The sequence below is a fragment of the Girardinichthys multiradiatus genome, chromosome 13 (assembly GCF_021462225.1).
Source record: "Girardinichthys multiradiatus isolate DD_20200921_A chromosome 13, DD_fGirMul_XY1, whole genome shotgun sequence".
NCBI lineage: Eukaryota > Metazoa > Chordata > Actinopteri > Cyprinodontiformes > Goodeidae > Girardinichthys > Girardinichthys multiradiatus.
Window position 1 is genome coordinate 8,732,813 of NC_061806.1, and position 14,616 is coordinate 8,747,428.

Sequence of the window (14,616 nt, forward strand, 5' to 3'; positions counted from 1 at the left end):
GATCTATTACCATTACAGATAGAAAAAAACAGAATAGAATAGAATATAATTTTATGTAATAGAATAACTCTTTATTGTCCACTACAATACAAAATTGTCATTGGCTCACATATATCAAACTGTGCATTTCTAAACCGTTGCGGAAACTGAAATGAAAATGAAACATGAAATGAACAGGAAAAAAACTAAAGTTAAAGCAAACCCACAGTGGATCCTTTTTCTCCTGGTTTTCCATCCTCTCCATCTATTCCAGCCTCCCCCTGCATGATACAAACAATCTAGATCAGTTTGCAAATACTTCAAATAAACAATATAAAAATACGTTTCCATATTTAGTCTGTGAAAAGTAACTTAATGAGCAGCGTCTCACAGTTTTTCCAGGAAGCCCAACTGGCCCCATGGGTCCTTCAGAACCGGTCTCACCCTAAAACCACAGAATTAGGCAGAAATATGTTTTCTTCCTATAGCTTAAAGCTCAAAGAAAGAGTATAAAATTCTGGTTGTAATAACAATCTTAATGAAAAAGATGAATAATACAATTACCTTTTCTCCCGGTGGTCCAACTACTCCCTGCTTCCCTGGCAACCCCTAAGAAAAACGCATGTTATGAAAAGAAACGTAATTGTTTTCTACATTTGTTTAGTCTTGTCTTAGTGGCAACTGACACTGATAGTGAAAAGTGTTAACAAAGCTGGGTGAAAAACAGGTTTAATAATGTAAGTAAGTAAGAAACGACTTCTTATTCTACGTTCTACCATCTTGCCTTCTCTTTCATCTACTATTACAGTCTCATAAGCAAAGGCAGTGAGACTCTATTATGAAAAACTGCAATCACAATTATTTTGGTCAATACTAAGATCAAGAAATAAATATTGATTTTGATAAAAAGACATAGCATTTTCTGCACTTAACGCAAAAAATTTCAATATACTTGCAAAGCGTAATGTGGCAAAAATTGTCCTGTTTTACTTTACAATTATTTCACCTTCTTTCCAAACAAAAGGAAGATTTGTGCTCAGAAAAGGACATTGGAGGGGTTGCAGCCTTAGCTTGTGGTGATTGAAGGATTTAGCAACATTAACAAGCAGCAGTAACAAACATAAAACACACTAAATAACATTGTATAATTTTTCATTAGCATAGAGATAAAAAAGGAAGTAAAAATGCATCTGAAACAGAATCTCATCTGATTGATCCTGTTTACATACAAGCTAGCACTGCAGCAAAGCTAGCTGCAACAAAAAGTTACAATTGTAGCAATAAGTAGCAGTTGCTGTTCTTTACACTTTTTGAATTTTGGTGTTTGGCACCTACTGGCAGCTAATTACTGTGCTGATATAGTGCTTGTAGGATAAAGTTATTAAATGTTGAAGCAATAACATTGTGCTACAGAAGAATGCATAGACGTTATTCATAATAATTACTGTGTAGAATTTTAGTTTTGAATTTGACCTCAGCCCCACATGGGCTTCACAATTAACACCATCCTAAAAAGTGGGATTAAACTGCTGACTGTAAGATATTGAAAAGAAAAGATAATGAATTTACACTTACTGGAATACCAACAATCCCTCTAATTCCAACAGCTCCTGGTGCACCAGGCTCTCCCTGATAAATACACCCACAGTTAGTACAAAGGGGTGTATTTGTTTTCCATTTTACATGAAGGTGGAAACAACAAGAGTGATATAACAGAGCGGAACCTCATACAGTTCACACTGGTCAAGCTCAGTCAACCTAAGCAACATAGACAACAAAATGTGGATCTGCTAAAGCACTGATCTCCAGTCTGTGCAGGAAGAAAATGTATTTTGCAGTTGTTTAAGAAAACCAAAACACCAACAATGACAAAAAGAAGTCTGTTTCATAGATGTTTCATGCAGTTGATAGATTGTGACAAAAAATGTTTATATACTTATATGTAACAGATTTATAAATAAATTTAATAAACAATCTAACAAGGAACAAGGAAACAAGGACATTTAACAACTAAAAGGGTCTAATGAGTAAGCTTTATTGTTCTCACACAGTTTCATTTCCCACTGAATGGAGGGTTTATGGAAGCTTAGTCCCAACTTTGGAAACAGTAAATTTTATTTGAAACAACAAATGTTATACCTGGGGAAACAATTAGTAAACTTTATTAAATTAGGTCCTGAAACCTTTTTCTGGAAATCAAAATGTGATGCAGTAATTACACCAGACGTAGATATCCTAGTTATGCTTCAATAAAACCTAATTGAGGCTGTTGTTAGTTGATGATTGGACAAGTACAGTTCCCACTTGCACAGGTCAAATAAGTGTGTGAGATGAATTTTAGCAAGCTTAAGTAAATTAATGTTTAAATCTGGGTGAAAAAAACTAGTTATACAGATTTTATAGATACCTTGGTACCATTAGCACCAGGAAACCCATCCAGCCCATCCTCGCCAGGCTCACCCTATGGTGCCACATCAGACAGATATGTATGTGAATGAAAATAAACAAACTGGAAAAAATATATTTAAACATTATAATACTTACAATTTCTCCTTTTTCTCCTTTCACACCTGGTTGTCCTTTAGGTCCCACAGCTCCCTTTACGAAAAATATAAAAATTTCAAACGATTTTAATTTAAATAAGTTTTTAAAACCCTACCTTGAAATCTAACACAAACTTTGAAATGAAGTTCAGGACTCACATCATCACCCTTAGGCCCTGGCAACCCCTGTCGTCCTCGGGCTCCCTCCACACCCTGAGAACAGTGATCTGTCATTAATATCCTGACTCTTCATGACTAAGAACAAGTGCAAAGAGAGACAACAGAGGAGGTCAGAACAAATTAAGACTGCTTACAGGAGCTCCAGGAGGGCCAGTGGGTCCAGAGACACCGTTGTAACCAGGAGCACCCTGTAAACAGATAGGGGTCAGATTATACCGATGAAAATAAATCACTGAGTCATCAGCTTAAAGCCTACTCGATCTCCTTTCTCTCCAGGGGTTCCTGGGAATCCGATTGGTCCTCTTTGCCCCTAAAACAATAAGAAGTTTCATCTTCAGTCATTTTATACTGTGTATACAGGTCATTCTCAAAATATTAGCATATTGTGATGAAGTTCATTATTTTCCATAATGTCATGATGAAAATTTAACATTCATATATTTTAGATTCATTGCACACTAACTGAAATATTTCAGGTCTTTTATTGTCTTAATACGGATGATTTTGGCATACAGCTCATGAAAACCCAAAATTCCTATCTCACAAAATTAGCATATCATTAAAAGGGTCTCTAAACAAGCTATGAACCTAATCATCTGAATCAACGAGTTAACACTAAACATCTGCAAAAGATTTCTGAGGCCTTTAAAACTCCCAGCCTGGTTCATCACTCAAAACCCCAATCATGGGTAAGACTGCCGACCTGACTGCTGTCCAGAAGGCCACTATTGACACCCTCAAGCAAGAGGGTAAGACATAAAGAAATTTCTGAATGAATAGGCTGTTCCCAGAGTGCTGTATCAAGGCACCTCAGTGGGAAGTCTGTGGGAAGGAAAAAGTGTGGCAGAAAACGCTGCAGAACGAGAAGAGGTGACTGGACCCTGAGGAAGATTGTGGAGAAGGGCCGATTCCAGACCTTGGGGGACCTGCGGAAGCAGTGGACTGCGTCTGGAGTAGAAACATCCAGAGCCACCGTGCACAGGCTTGTGCAGGAAATGGGCTACAGGTGCCGCATTCCCCAGGTCAAGCCACTTTTGAACCAGAAACAGCGGCATAAGCGCCTGACCTGGGCTACAGAGAAGCAGCACTGGACTGTTGCTCAGTGGTCCAAAGTACTTTTTTCGGATGAAAGCAAATTCTGCATGTCATTCAGAAATCAAGGTGCCAGAGTCTGGAGGAAGACTGGGGAGAAGGAAATGCCAAAATGCCAGATGTCCAGTGTCAAGTACCCACAGTCAGTGATGGTCTGGGGTGCCGTGTCAGCTGCTGGTGTTGGTCCACTGTGTTTTATCAAGGGCAGGGTTAATGCAGCTAGCTATCAGGAGATTCTGGAGCACTTCATGCTTCCATCTGCTGAAAAGCTTTATGGAGATGAAGATTTCATTTTTCAGCACGACCTGGCACCTGCTCACAGTGCCAAAACCGCTGATAAATGGTTTACTGACCATGGTATCACTGTGCTCAATTGGCCTGCCAACTCTCCTGACCTGAACCCCATAGAGAATCTGTGGGATATTGTGAAGAGAACGTTGAGAGACTCAAGACCCAACACTCTGGATGAGCTAAAGGCCGCTATCGAAGCATCCTGGGCCTCCATAAGACCTCAGCAGTGCCACAGGCTGATTGCCTCCATGCCACGCCGCATTGAAGCAGTCATTTCTGCAAAAGGATTCCCGACCAAGTATTGGGTGCATAACTGTACATGATTATTTGAAGGTTGACGTTTTTTGTATTAAAAATACTTTTCTTTTATGGTCGGATGAAATATGCTAATTTTGTGAGATAGGAATTTTGGGTTTTCATGAGCGTATGCCAAAATCATCCGTATTAAGACAATAAAAGACCTGAAATATTTCAGTTAGTGTGCAATGAATCTAAAATATATGAACGTTAAATTTTCATCATGACATTATGGAAAATAATGAACTTCATCACAATATGCTAATATTTTGAGAAGGACCTGTATATTATATTTTATTGTATTGTATTGTATTTTTGAATATTTTTCCCTACATCATCTCCCATGCGACCTGGTGGACCCTGAGGACCAGGTTCTCCAACACCCCCCTTAAAAAAAAAACCAAAAAACATATACATTATAAGAGCAGGGTCAATCAGAACAAACTGCTGAATGACTTTAAAATTATTTATGTAAACATTTATTTATTGCACACCTTTTCTCCAGGCTCTCCATCTCTTCCAGGCTCACCTGGCAATCCTTTGTGTCCCTAAAGGAAATAGAAATGTCAAACAATCTCAAAATCATTACAGTCATTCATTGGTTGGTGCTGGTTTACCACAAAAAAACATAATGAAATACATTCAAAGTTGTGGTTGCAATGAAACATACACTGCACTGTATATCCTGTCTGGTATTTTATCGGTTATAGATCTTAACACAAGTAATTCTTTAATATCAAAGCTTTACATCTAAGAAAACACACAGTGTTAGAATTTGATGCCTAAAGTATTCCTAATTTTGACATTAGTCCAAGTAGTTGATATCCTTATGGATCACCTTAATCCAGAAATGACTGATGGTGGAGCAACCAAAGAAAGTGCAGGGATTATGAAAATCACAGAGATTTATTATCTCTCAACTATGAATGTCTGGGGAAGGTTTCATCCATCCATTGATCACAAGACATTAAATCCTGGACCTGAGCAGAGGTCCAACAAGGTAACTCAAGAATTGTTTAACACCAAATTTTGGCATTCTCTACCTTCAATAACACGTACAATATATAGCCAAAGTCAGATAATATCCAGTCCTCTTTGGGTCCTAAGATTAGGAATACTGTGAACAACTAAATTGAGAAGCAGTTTGTGTAGAGGTCAGGTCTGCCAAACACTTTCCAAAGAATTAGGAGGGAAAATAGCAGCCATGAAGTGAACATGGACTCTGAAATATACATCATTAAAGGCCTGTATGAATCTTTGCACCTTTCAAAATCACACTAACCTATTCCTAACACAGCCCAGGAAGAGGAGGCGTCAGACCTGGAATCTCTGACCCAAGGGCATGTTCTCCCCTCCGTTCTGTCTCATTTTGGCTGTGGACAACAGCTAATGGAGGAATCAGAGCACGCATCAGCTGAAGGCCTTGAAACTCGCAGGCGAGTAGGGCTACTACTTTGAAGAATCCCTAGATCCAAAAGTGACTACGACCACGTCGACCGTATGCAACAAAGTTACGTAATGATTTTGCTGTTCGAGTATCCAGCATTCATTCATAAAAAAGGACTAAGATAAGCGTGGCTTGATTTTATTTCTGAAGCTTCCAGAAGCAGCCCTAATTGAAGCGGAGTTTCCCCCACGGCCGGAGAACAAGGCATCGGGACACAGCCTCGCATGCCTTCCTGTGTGTACTTCCAAGTAACGAGAGCTACGTTCCTTTGTCATACAGTTTGGGTGGGCCAGCTAAACAGCTGACCCCCTCACAGCTACTAGGATTAGCTGTAATGCTAGCCCCTTTGTTAATGCCCACACGTGGATTACCGGGACACTTTCACTTCTCTCAACACGTCGCCCAGAAACCCGGCACGGTTAACGTAAGAGCTAGTGTTTGAGTTGACTTGTTATGTCTGTGAGTGAGTCTGTTTGTGGGTGTGGGATTTTGTTGACCTGCACAACTTCCACAGGGTAACAAGTCAAACAGGGTTGGCAGGGGTGAGGGATCACCTGTGATGGCATTTGTTCTCCTGAGGCAGCAGGACATGGCGATGTTTTCCAGGCTGGGCAGAGGGCAGCCGATTATCTTTTGGGGTCTGTTTATCACCCTCTGCACTGCCTTCCTGTCCTCAGCTGTGGAGCCTGTGTACCACACACCCAAACAGTATGTCAGTACGCTCTCTACCAACCTGGACACAAAGCAGCAGCTTTGTGTCCAGGTTGTTCTTTCTGAGGACACGCAGGAAGTGGAGCCGCTGTTGGGCCTTCTTTACCAGGGCTCTGATATTGTTGGTCCAGGAGTTGTCTGTGGAGATGAGGGTGCCCAGGAACATGAAGGTTCCAGCTGTTCTCTGTCTATGAGGAGGGGTGTGATCCTATCTGATCTTCCTGAAGTCCATGATCAGTTCTTTTGTTTTGTGGACATTCTGGGTCAGGTTGTTTTCTGAGCACCAGCGTGACAGCTCCTCCACCTCAGTCCTGTACGCGCTCTCATCTCCGTCACTGATGAGACCAACCAGTGTCGTGACATTCGCATATTTGATTATGCAGTTGGTTGAGTGGGTTGGAAAGGAGTCGTATGTGTACAGGGCATACAGTAGAGGGCTCAAGATGCAGCCCTGAGGGAAACCAGTGCTGAGTGTGGTTGTGGTGGAGTGGTGTGGGCCGAGTCTAAGAAAGTTTTTAATCCAGTTGCAGGTGGGTGGGGGATCTGTAATTCCAGTGGTTTGGTGGTGAGGATGTCTGGAACGATAGTGTTAAATGCTGAGCTGTAGTCCATGAAGAGCATCCTCACATAGCTCTCCTTGTACTCCAGGTGGCTCAGTGCTGTGTGGAGTGTAAAGGCAATGGCGTCCTCCGTAGGCCAGTTTGCCCTGTACGCAAACTGGTGGGGTTAAAGGAGGAAGGAAGGCAGTCTCTGATGTGTTGGGAGCCTGATTGCTCCAGGCTCTTGACAATTAGAGATGTCAGGGTGATGGGTCTGTAATCATTCAGGCTGTCTATGGCAGGTTTTTTGAAAATCGGGATGATGTGGGATGAGGCCTTTAAGCATTTGGAGACTGTGGCATGTGTCAGGAAGATGTTGAAGAGTTCAGTGAGGATCCCTGCCAATTGGTCTGCACATGCTTTTATCACCGCCCCTGGGATACCATTAGGACCAGCAGCTTTCCTGGGGTTCACTGCTCTCAGGTTTTTCCTCGCCTCACGCTCCTGGAGAGAGAGGTCGGGTGCTGGAAACAGTGGCTGCAGAGTGGTGGTTGTCTTAAAACAGGCAAAAAAGCTGTTTAGCTCCTCTGCCAGTGTGCGTCTGCTGTTGTAGGATGTGGGAGGGGGTTTGCCTTTGTAGTTTGTTAGGGCCTGGATGCACTTCCACATTTTACGGTTGTTGTCCATCAGGTATCCTTCTATTTTCCTCTTGTAGGAGTCCTTGGCTTGGTTGATACCCCTCCTCAGATCAGCTCTGGTGGTGCTGCAAAGGGCTTTGTTCCCTGTCCTGAAAGCCGGGTTTCGAGCTCTGATCAGGGTCTGGACTTCCGTCTTCATCCAGGGCTTCCTGTTTGGAAATACCCAGGTGTGTCTGTCCTCGGTAACAATATCCACACAGCACCTAATGTAGAAGAGTACAGACTCGGTGTGTGTATCCAGGTCCTGTTATTCAAAAATGCTACACTCCCTGCAGCTGGGCGAGAGCATTCTCAGGCCAGGCTTTGATGGTCCTTGTGGCTGGTCTTGTTCACCTTCCAAGGGGGTGTAGGCTGGGAAGAGGAGCAGAGAGAGGTGATCTGATTGTCCAAGGTGGGGGAGGGGGGTCACCCTGTATACATGTTTTATGTTAGAGTAAACACTATCCAGTGTGTTTTCTCCGCTGGTTGCACATTTGACTTGCTGGTTGAATTTGGGAGAACAGTCTTCAATACCACCTTATTGGGCTGGTATGCACAGGACACCACTTAACAGACTGAATTACTATTTAATAAAATATTAAAATATAATAATTAAATATTAAATAATATATTCAGAATAATAATCACAACAGCAGCTAGATGGTACTAATCAATTGCATTAGTTAACTGATCAGTCAGTGTGAGGGATCTCTAAAAGAAGGTTTGACAGTTTGATGGTCTGAACTTGTCAGGTGTGTCGAATGCCGAAGAGAAATACACCAGCAATGCGTCTAGAGAAACAACTGCTGCAACCTGTCAACCAAGGAAGGATTGTAAGTTATAAACCCACATCTAGGTAAGCAAGTATTCACAAACCGTTTCACCTTTTATGTCATCCTGTATGATTCAACTAAAAACAGCCTAATCTGTGGGGGTGGGGGCATATTGCAATAAAACTGTGCAATAGCATGGTTGCACAAGTGGATACACCCTTAAGTCAATTCAAATTCAATTTAAAAATACTTTATTAATCCCAAATAGAAATTAAATGTTGTTGTAGCTCAATAAACGAATTACATTTAAACAAATTAAACAAATACATTTCAAGAACAGACAGAAAAAAACTTTCAGTAACTATCTTGATAAGTTTTCGGAAAGCAACTTGCAACTGTTAGGAAAGTGAAACTGTAAGCAGGGTTCAGTAGGTTACTTTAAAAGTTCAAATATATCAGAATTGTGAGGCCATCGCTTGTCCGCAGCCTACTTGCACATATTTTCTGTTGGATTTATTTCTGTGTTCCGGTTAAACCATTCCAAAGCTTTTTGTCTGGTGAAGCCAGTCTTTTGTTGATTCAGTCTCACTGTGATGCTGAAAAATATACTGAATCAATAAAAGATCTGACAGGATTGGGTCAAAACTGTTGGGTATTTGGAACTGTTCTAATTTCAATCAACTTAATAAAACATTAGTTCTATTTGAAGAACACTATTACAGAGCATGAATCTACCACCTTAATGTTTCACTGTAGGAATGGTGATCTTTTGGTGATGCTTTGTGCTTTTTCTGTGCCTACCATATCTTTTGAAACTGCAGCCAAAAGAGTTCCATGTCAGTTTCTCCAGACCATAACATCTTTTCTTGTAAGTTTTTAGCCAGCCCTGGATGTTTTATTTGGAACAAAAGGTTTCTGACTTGCAACCAGATCTTTGACACTTGTAGAACATAACCGGTTCTTGTTGGACATTTCTGAGAATGGTTTATTGTCACTGTGGGCGCAAATATGTATAATTTGTTGTTTTTTTTGCACTCTCCTGACTGATACAGTTGCACAACGAAAATTCTTTTTAAGGCTTTGTAACCTCTCTTCAAGTTTTGACCTTGGCTAAAGGATGTGAATGGGAACACTATAGAAAAATGCTACTATAACAACTGAACTTTATTTCTGGTTGCCCAAATTTTCTATATTTGATGGAAAGTGTGAACTCACAAAGACAACATGCAGAAATTTAATAAAAAATTGCTTCAAGTATTAGTTGGTGCTTGTATGCAATCAGATTATTGTAGCTTTCTAAAACTATATTCCCTAAAAGATATTTTTTTTTTCAGTTCTGTTAAACAGATAAATGTATGTCACACTGAATGTGTAAAAATCTTGGAAACCATGTTCTTAGTGTAAGTCTCTAAAACCTGGATTTTGAGCAGGGGCACATAAATGTTTTTAGCACAACTGCACATAGGAATCTCCAGAATAAAATGGCAGAGACCTCCGAAGTTGACATTCAAAGGTTTTTAAGACTACATGTTTCCAAGTCTGCTTTTTGAATACTTGAGATGTCCAACTTACAGTCAATTGCTGTTTCTATCCTGCAAGGTGATTGAGGAAAATTAATACCTATTGTATATGCTGACAGTAATTATTCTTGTGCCGACATACTGTACAATATGCTACATACAACAGACAGACAGGCTATATAAGCGTTGGGAGACCTGTTGAGTTTGTGAAGTGTTCAGTATTTGTTCAGTCATCCTTTGGGGCACCGGTATCACATAGAAAATCATTGAGGAGTCCAATAGAGACAATAATACTGTAGAAGGGAGAACGTTGCACAGTCTGCAACTAAATTTGATTTCAATTGAATTTGGACCTAGCTGGATCCTATGAATTGGAACCAACTGTAGGTTTAAGCACCTTAAGTGAGCTTTTGTTGTAAATTGATGCAACATGAATAAATTGAATTGAATTGTTTTCACACAATTGCATTTAATTGTATTGAATTGTACTTCACAATGGTCGCCATGTATTAAAAACATTATAAAATCTCTGAGAAGGAAACTAATTAAAATGCTTCAGTCCAGTTTGACCTTGTTAACATTCCTCACCTTCATCCCTGGCAGCCCATGCAGTCCCTGAGGTCCAGCAGGGCACGTGGCAGGACACTGTAAACATGAAGAGACAAGCTTCACTGACAAATCTGCACAGCCCCTTAACTGCAGTGACTCATTCTGTTGATGATATGCTGCCACCGCTATAGTCGTCATGCATCAAGGAAACATTTAGCTGTGTGTTAGACAGTGAAAGACTCACAGCTTCCCCACTTCCCTCACTGTTGGCACCGGGTGGTCCCTAAAAGACAGCAGAGTGACACCTAAAGTAGCCAAGGGTGGGTGTAGATGTTCTCATAAGCACACCACAGCCTGAAAACCCATTGTGAATGTGGGAAAAGGAAACACTTCATGCAACATCAACACCCACAATGGGAAATCTCAAGAAGAAGTGAATACAATCTTTTGAAAGCGAGAAGAAAAATTATGTGAAGGATAATGGAGTCACACCCTTAAAGCAGGTGCTCTCTATACAACAGGTTGCTGATACAGAGCATCAGTTACAGTTATGTGGTCTGTCAACCTTGGCATGATAAAGTTAGCTGTATACTGTTAAACTTCCTAGTTAGTATCTAATATGCCAAACGTCAGGCTAGAACTTTCACCAAAACTATTTAGACCAGTCAGTGTTTTTATAACTAGTTCTATTTATGTGCAACTGCTTAATTGTGCTTGCAATAGGTTATGCATGAAAATGCATGGACTTTTCACTTTCAAAGAACAAAGAATATATATACAGGTCCTTCTCAAAATATTAGCATATTGTGATAAAGTTCATTATTTTCCATAATGTCATGATGAAAATTTAACATTCATATATTTTAGATTCATTGCACACTAACTGAAATATTTCAGGTCTTTTATTGTCTTAATATGGATGATTTTGGCATTCAGCTCAGGAAAACCCAAAATTCCTATCTCACAAAATTAGCATATCATTAAAAGGGTCTCTAAACGAGCTATGAACCTAATCATCTGAATCAACGAGTTAACTCTAAACACCTGCAAAAGATTCCTGAGGCCTTTAAAACTCCCAGCCTGGTTCATCACTCAAAACCCCAATCATGGGTAAGACTGCCGACCTGACTGCTGTCCAGAAGGCCACTATTGACACCCTCAAGCAAGAGGGTAAGACACACAAAGAAATTTCTGAACGAATAGGCTGTTCCCAGAATGCTGTATCAAGGAACCTCAGTGGGAAGTCTGTGGGAAGGAAAAAGTGTGGCAGAAAACGCTGCACAACGAGAAGAGGTGACCGGACCCTGAGGAAGATTGTGGAGAAGGGCCGATTCCAGACCTTGGGGGACCTGCGGAAGCAGTGGACTGAATCTGGAGTAGAAACATCCAGAGCCACCGTGCACAGCCGTGTGCAGGAAATGGGCTACAGGTGCTGCATTCCCCAGGTCAAGCCACGTTTGAACCAGAATCAGCGGCAGAAGCGCCTGACCTGGGCTACAGAGAAGCAGCACTGGACTGTTGCTCAGTGGTCCAAAGTACTTTTTTCGGATGAAAGCAAATTCTGCATGTCATTCGGAAATCAAGGTGCCAGAGTCTGGAGGAAGACTGGGGAGAAGTAAATGCCAAAATGCCAGAAGTCCAGTGTCAAGTACCCACAGTCAGTGATGGTCTGGGGTGCCGTGTCAGCTGCTGGTGTTGGTCCACTGTGTTTTATCAAGGACAGGGTCAATGCAGCTAGCTATCAGGAGATTTTGGAGCACTTCCTGCTTCCATCTGCTGAAAAGCTTTATGGAGATGAATATTTCATTTTTCAGCACGACCTGGCACCTGCTCACAGTGCCAAAACCACTGGTAAATGGTTTACTGACCATGGTATCACTGTGCTCAATTGGCCTGCCAACTCTCCTGACCTGAACCCCATAGAGAATCTGTGGGATATTGTGAAGAGAACGTTGAGAGACTCAAGACCCAACACTCTGGATGAGCTAAAGGCCGCTATCGAAGCATCCTGGGCCTCCATAAGACCTCAGCAGTGCCACAGGCTGATTGCCTCCATGCCACACCGCATTGAAGCAGTCATTTCTGCAAAAGGATTCCCGACCAAGTATTGAGTGCAAACCTGTACATGATTATTTGAAGGTTGACGTTTTTTGTATTAAAAACACTTTTCTTTTATTGGTCGGATGAAATATGCTAATTTTGTGAGATAGGAATTTTGGGTTTTCATGAACTGTATGCCACAATCATCCGTATTAAGACAATAAAAGACCTGAAATATTTCAGTTAGTGTGCAATGAATCTAAAATATATGAATGTTAAATTTTCATCATTACATTATGGAAAATAATGAGCTTTATCACAATATGCTAATATTTTGAGAAGGACCTGTAGGCTCTGAGAATCTTCTAATGAAACTTTTGTTAACAATTTTTGCAGCAAACTTGCCTGTTCCCAACATAGTACCAACAAATGTTGACAGCCCACATTTGTAAACCCAAACTACAAGTAAAGATTTAAAAGGGCAGTCAAATACAATACAATACATGTGAAATATGTCAACTATAGAACAGGATAATTTGATTAAAAAGCAAATATAAGCCAGATTTGGTTCTTACCACAGGCCCTGGTGGACCAGGTGGGCCAGGAGGACCTGCAATGCCAGGCCCCCCTCTAGGTCCAGGTGGACCCTGCAGTTTCCAAGCAAACACAAGGAAAAATAATCACAATATAGTCAACATGTCAGACACTGAATTTTGTTAAAGAACTGTTTTGATGATGAAACACATTCTGTGTGGTGCCTCAACATTTTTCAATGGTTTACAGCAATTTAAAAAAACGTTGTGCTACTATTTCTATAAAATTGTGACAAAAATTATGGTCAGCATATAAACTGGGTAACTGAAAACTGACTGAGCAGATAAGCCTGTTTCATTTATTGATTGATAGATAACAACAAAAGAAAAGACTAAGCTGAATGATTTTATTGTGGAACAGTGTTTAAATTGTAATACAAACTTTTAGATGTTTTCCATAACTTTGTGGTCTTTCTTTATTTGTTTTATACCTAATCCAGTGAACTGCATGTGGATTTACCAGAGAACTTACTTTTTGGAAAAAAAGTAAATACTCAATCGAGCATTTACACTCATAATTCGCTTGAATTGTTGTTCTCACTGGCAGTCTGGACCATAACACTAATGTTTCCATGTCTAATTCATTAGGTTTAGGCATTAAATGACCTGGCCAGGTTTAGAAATCAAAAAACTTGGTTGGCTTCAGGATTTAAGGCAACTCAGTTAGGTCAATGGATCAAGCAAGTAGGTTAGGTTTCGGGATATACCGAAAGTTGGTGTAAGACTAAGGTGTATGAATGAGAGTGTGTATGGTTGTTTGTGTGTTGCCCTGCGATGAACTGGCGACCTGCCCAGGTTGTACCGTGCTTCTCGCCCGTAGACTGCTGGAGATAGGCACCAGCTCCCCTGCGACCCACTATGGAATAACCGGTAAAAAATGACTGACTGACAACTTAGTCAGGTTTAGAGATCAGACAACTTGGACAGCTATAGCGATCCTCAAATCTCCAGTTCTCCTTTGTTCATAATTACTACAATGATCCCAAGAATTCTCAAATCAATACGTGTTAGTACTAACAATAGGCGGCATTTGTTTTATTCACAAATAACATTTGTTTAAGGTCAAAATCTGACCTCAGGTCCAATGTTTCCTTCATCTCCTGGGGTTCCTGGCTTCCCTGGAGGACCCTGTAAACACATCAGATAATGCCAAGAAAATTCTACTAAAAAGATACTTTTAAATTGTGTTTTATGAGAGGACTAAAAAGATAAACTAAACAATACATACAGCAGGTCCTTCGCTTGATGGACCCTGTGAAAGAAGAGAACAGACAGGAAATTATAGTGAACATCCAATTTTGTATGTTCTGTACACATGTCAATATTTTCAACTTACAGAAGGACCTGGAGGTCCAGGAAAGCCAGGCAGACCCTACAAATAGGAC

General features: G+C 40.6%; 1 protein-coding gene across 3 annotated transcripts in view; it reads right to left on the bottom strand.

The window, feature by feature from the left end:
* The window catches only part of LOC124879156 (collagen alpha-1(IX) chain-like), a 64,234-nt gene that overhangs the window by 8,457 nt on the left and 41,161 nt on the right, over positions 1-14,616 (bottom strand). For 2 of the 3 annotated variants that reach the window (XM_047383519.1, XM_047383518.1), the window contains 17 exons: positions 14,568-14,603; positions 14,460-14,483; positions 14,306-14,359; positions 13,214-13,285; positions 10,843-10,881; positions 10,638-10,694; positions 4,877-4,930; positions 4,716-4,769; positions 2,959-3,012; positions 2,837-2,890; positions 2,682-2,735; positions 2,524-2,577; positions 2,387-2,440; positions 1,555-1,608; positions 544-588; positions 371-424; positions 207-260 (listed from right to left, as the gene is read on the bottom strand). In XM_047383519.1, coding sequence (XP_047239475.1) covers positions 207-260; positions 371-424; positions 544-588; positions 1,555-1,608; positions 2,387-2,440; positions 2,524-2,577; positions 2,682-2,735; positions 2,837-2,890; positions 2,959-3,012; positions 4,716-4,769; positions 4,877-4,930; positions 10,638-10,694; positions 10,843-10,881; positions 13,214-13,285; positions 14,306-14,359; positions 14,460-14,483; positions 14,568-14,603 — 867 coding nt within the window. The remainder of the gene's footprint in view (positions 1-206; positions 261-370; positions 425-543; positions 589-1,554; positions 1,609-2,386; positions 2,441-2,523; positions 2,578-2,681; positions 2,736-2,836; positions 2,891-2,958; positions 3,013-4,715; positions 4,770-4,876; positions 4,931-10,637; positions 10,695-10,842; positions 10,882-13,213; positions 13,286-14,305; positions 14,360-14,459; positions 14,484-14,567; positions 14,604-14,616) is intronic. The other variant, XM_047383520.1, reaches the window with a different exon arrangement.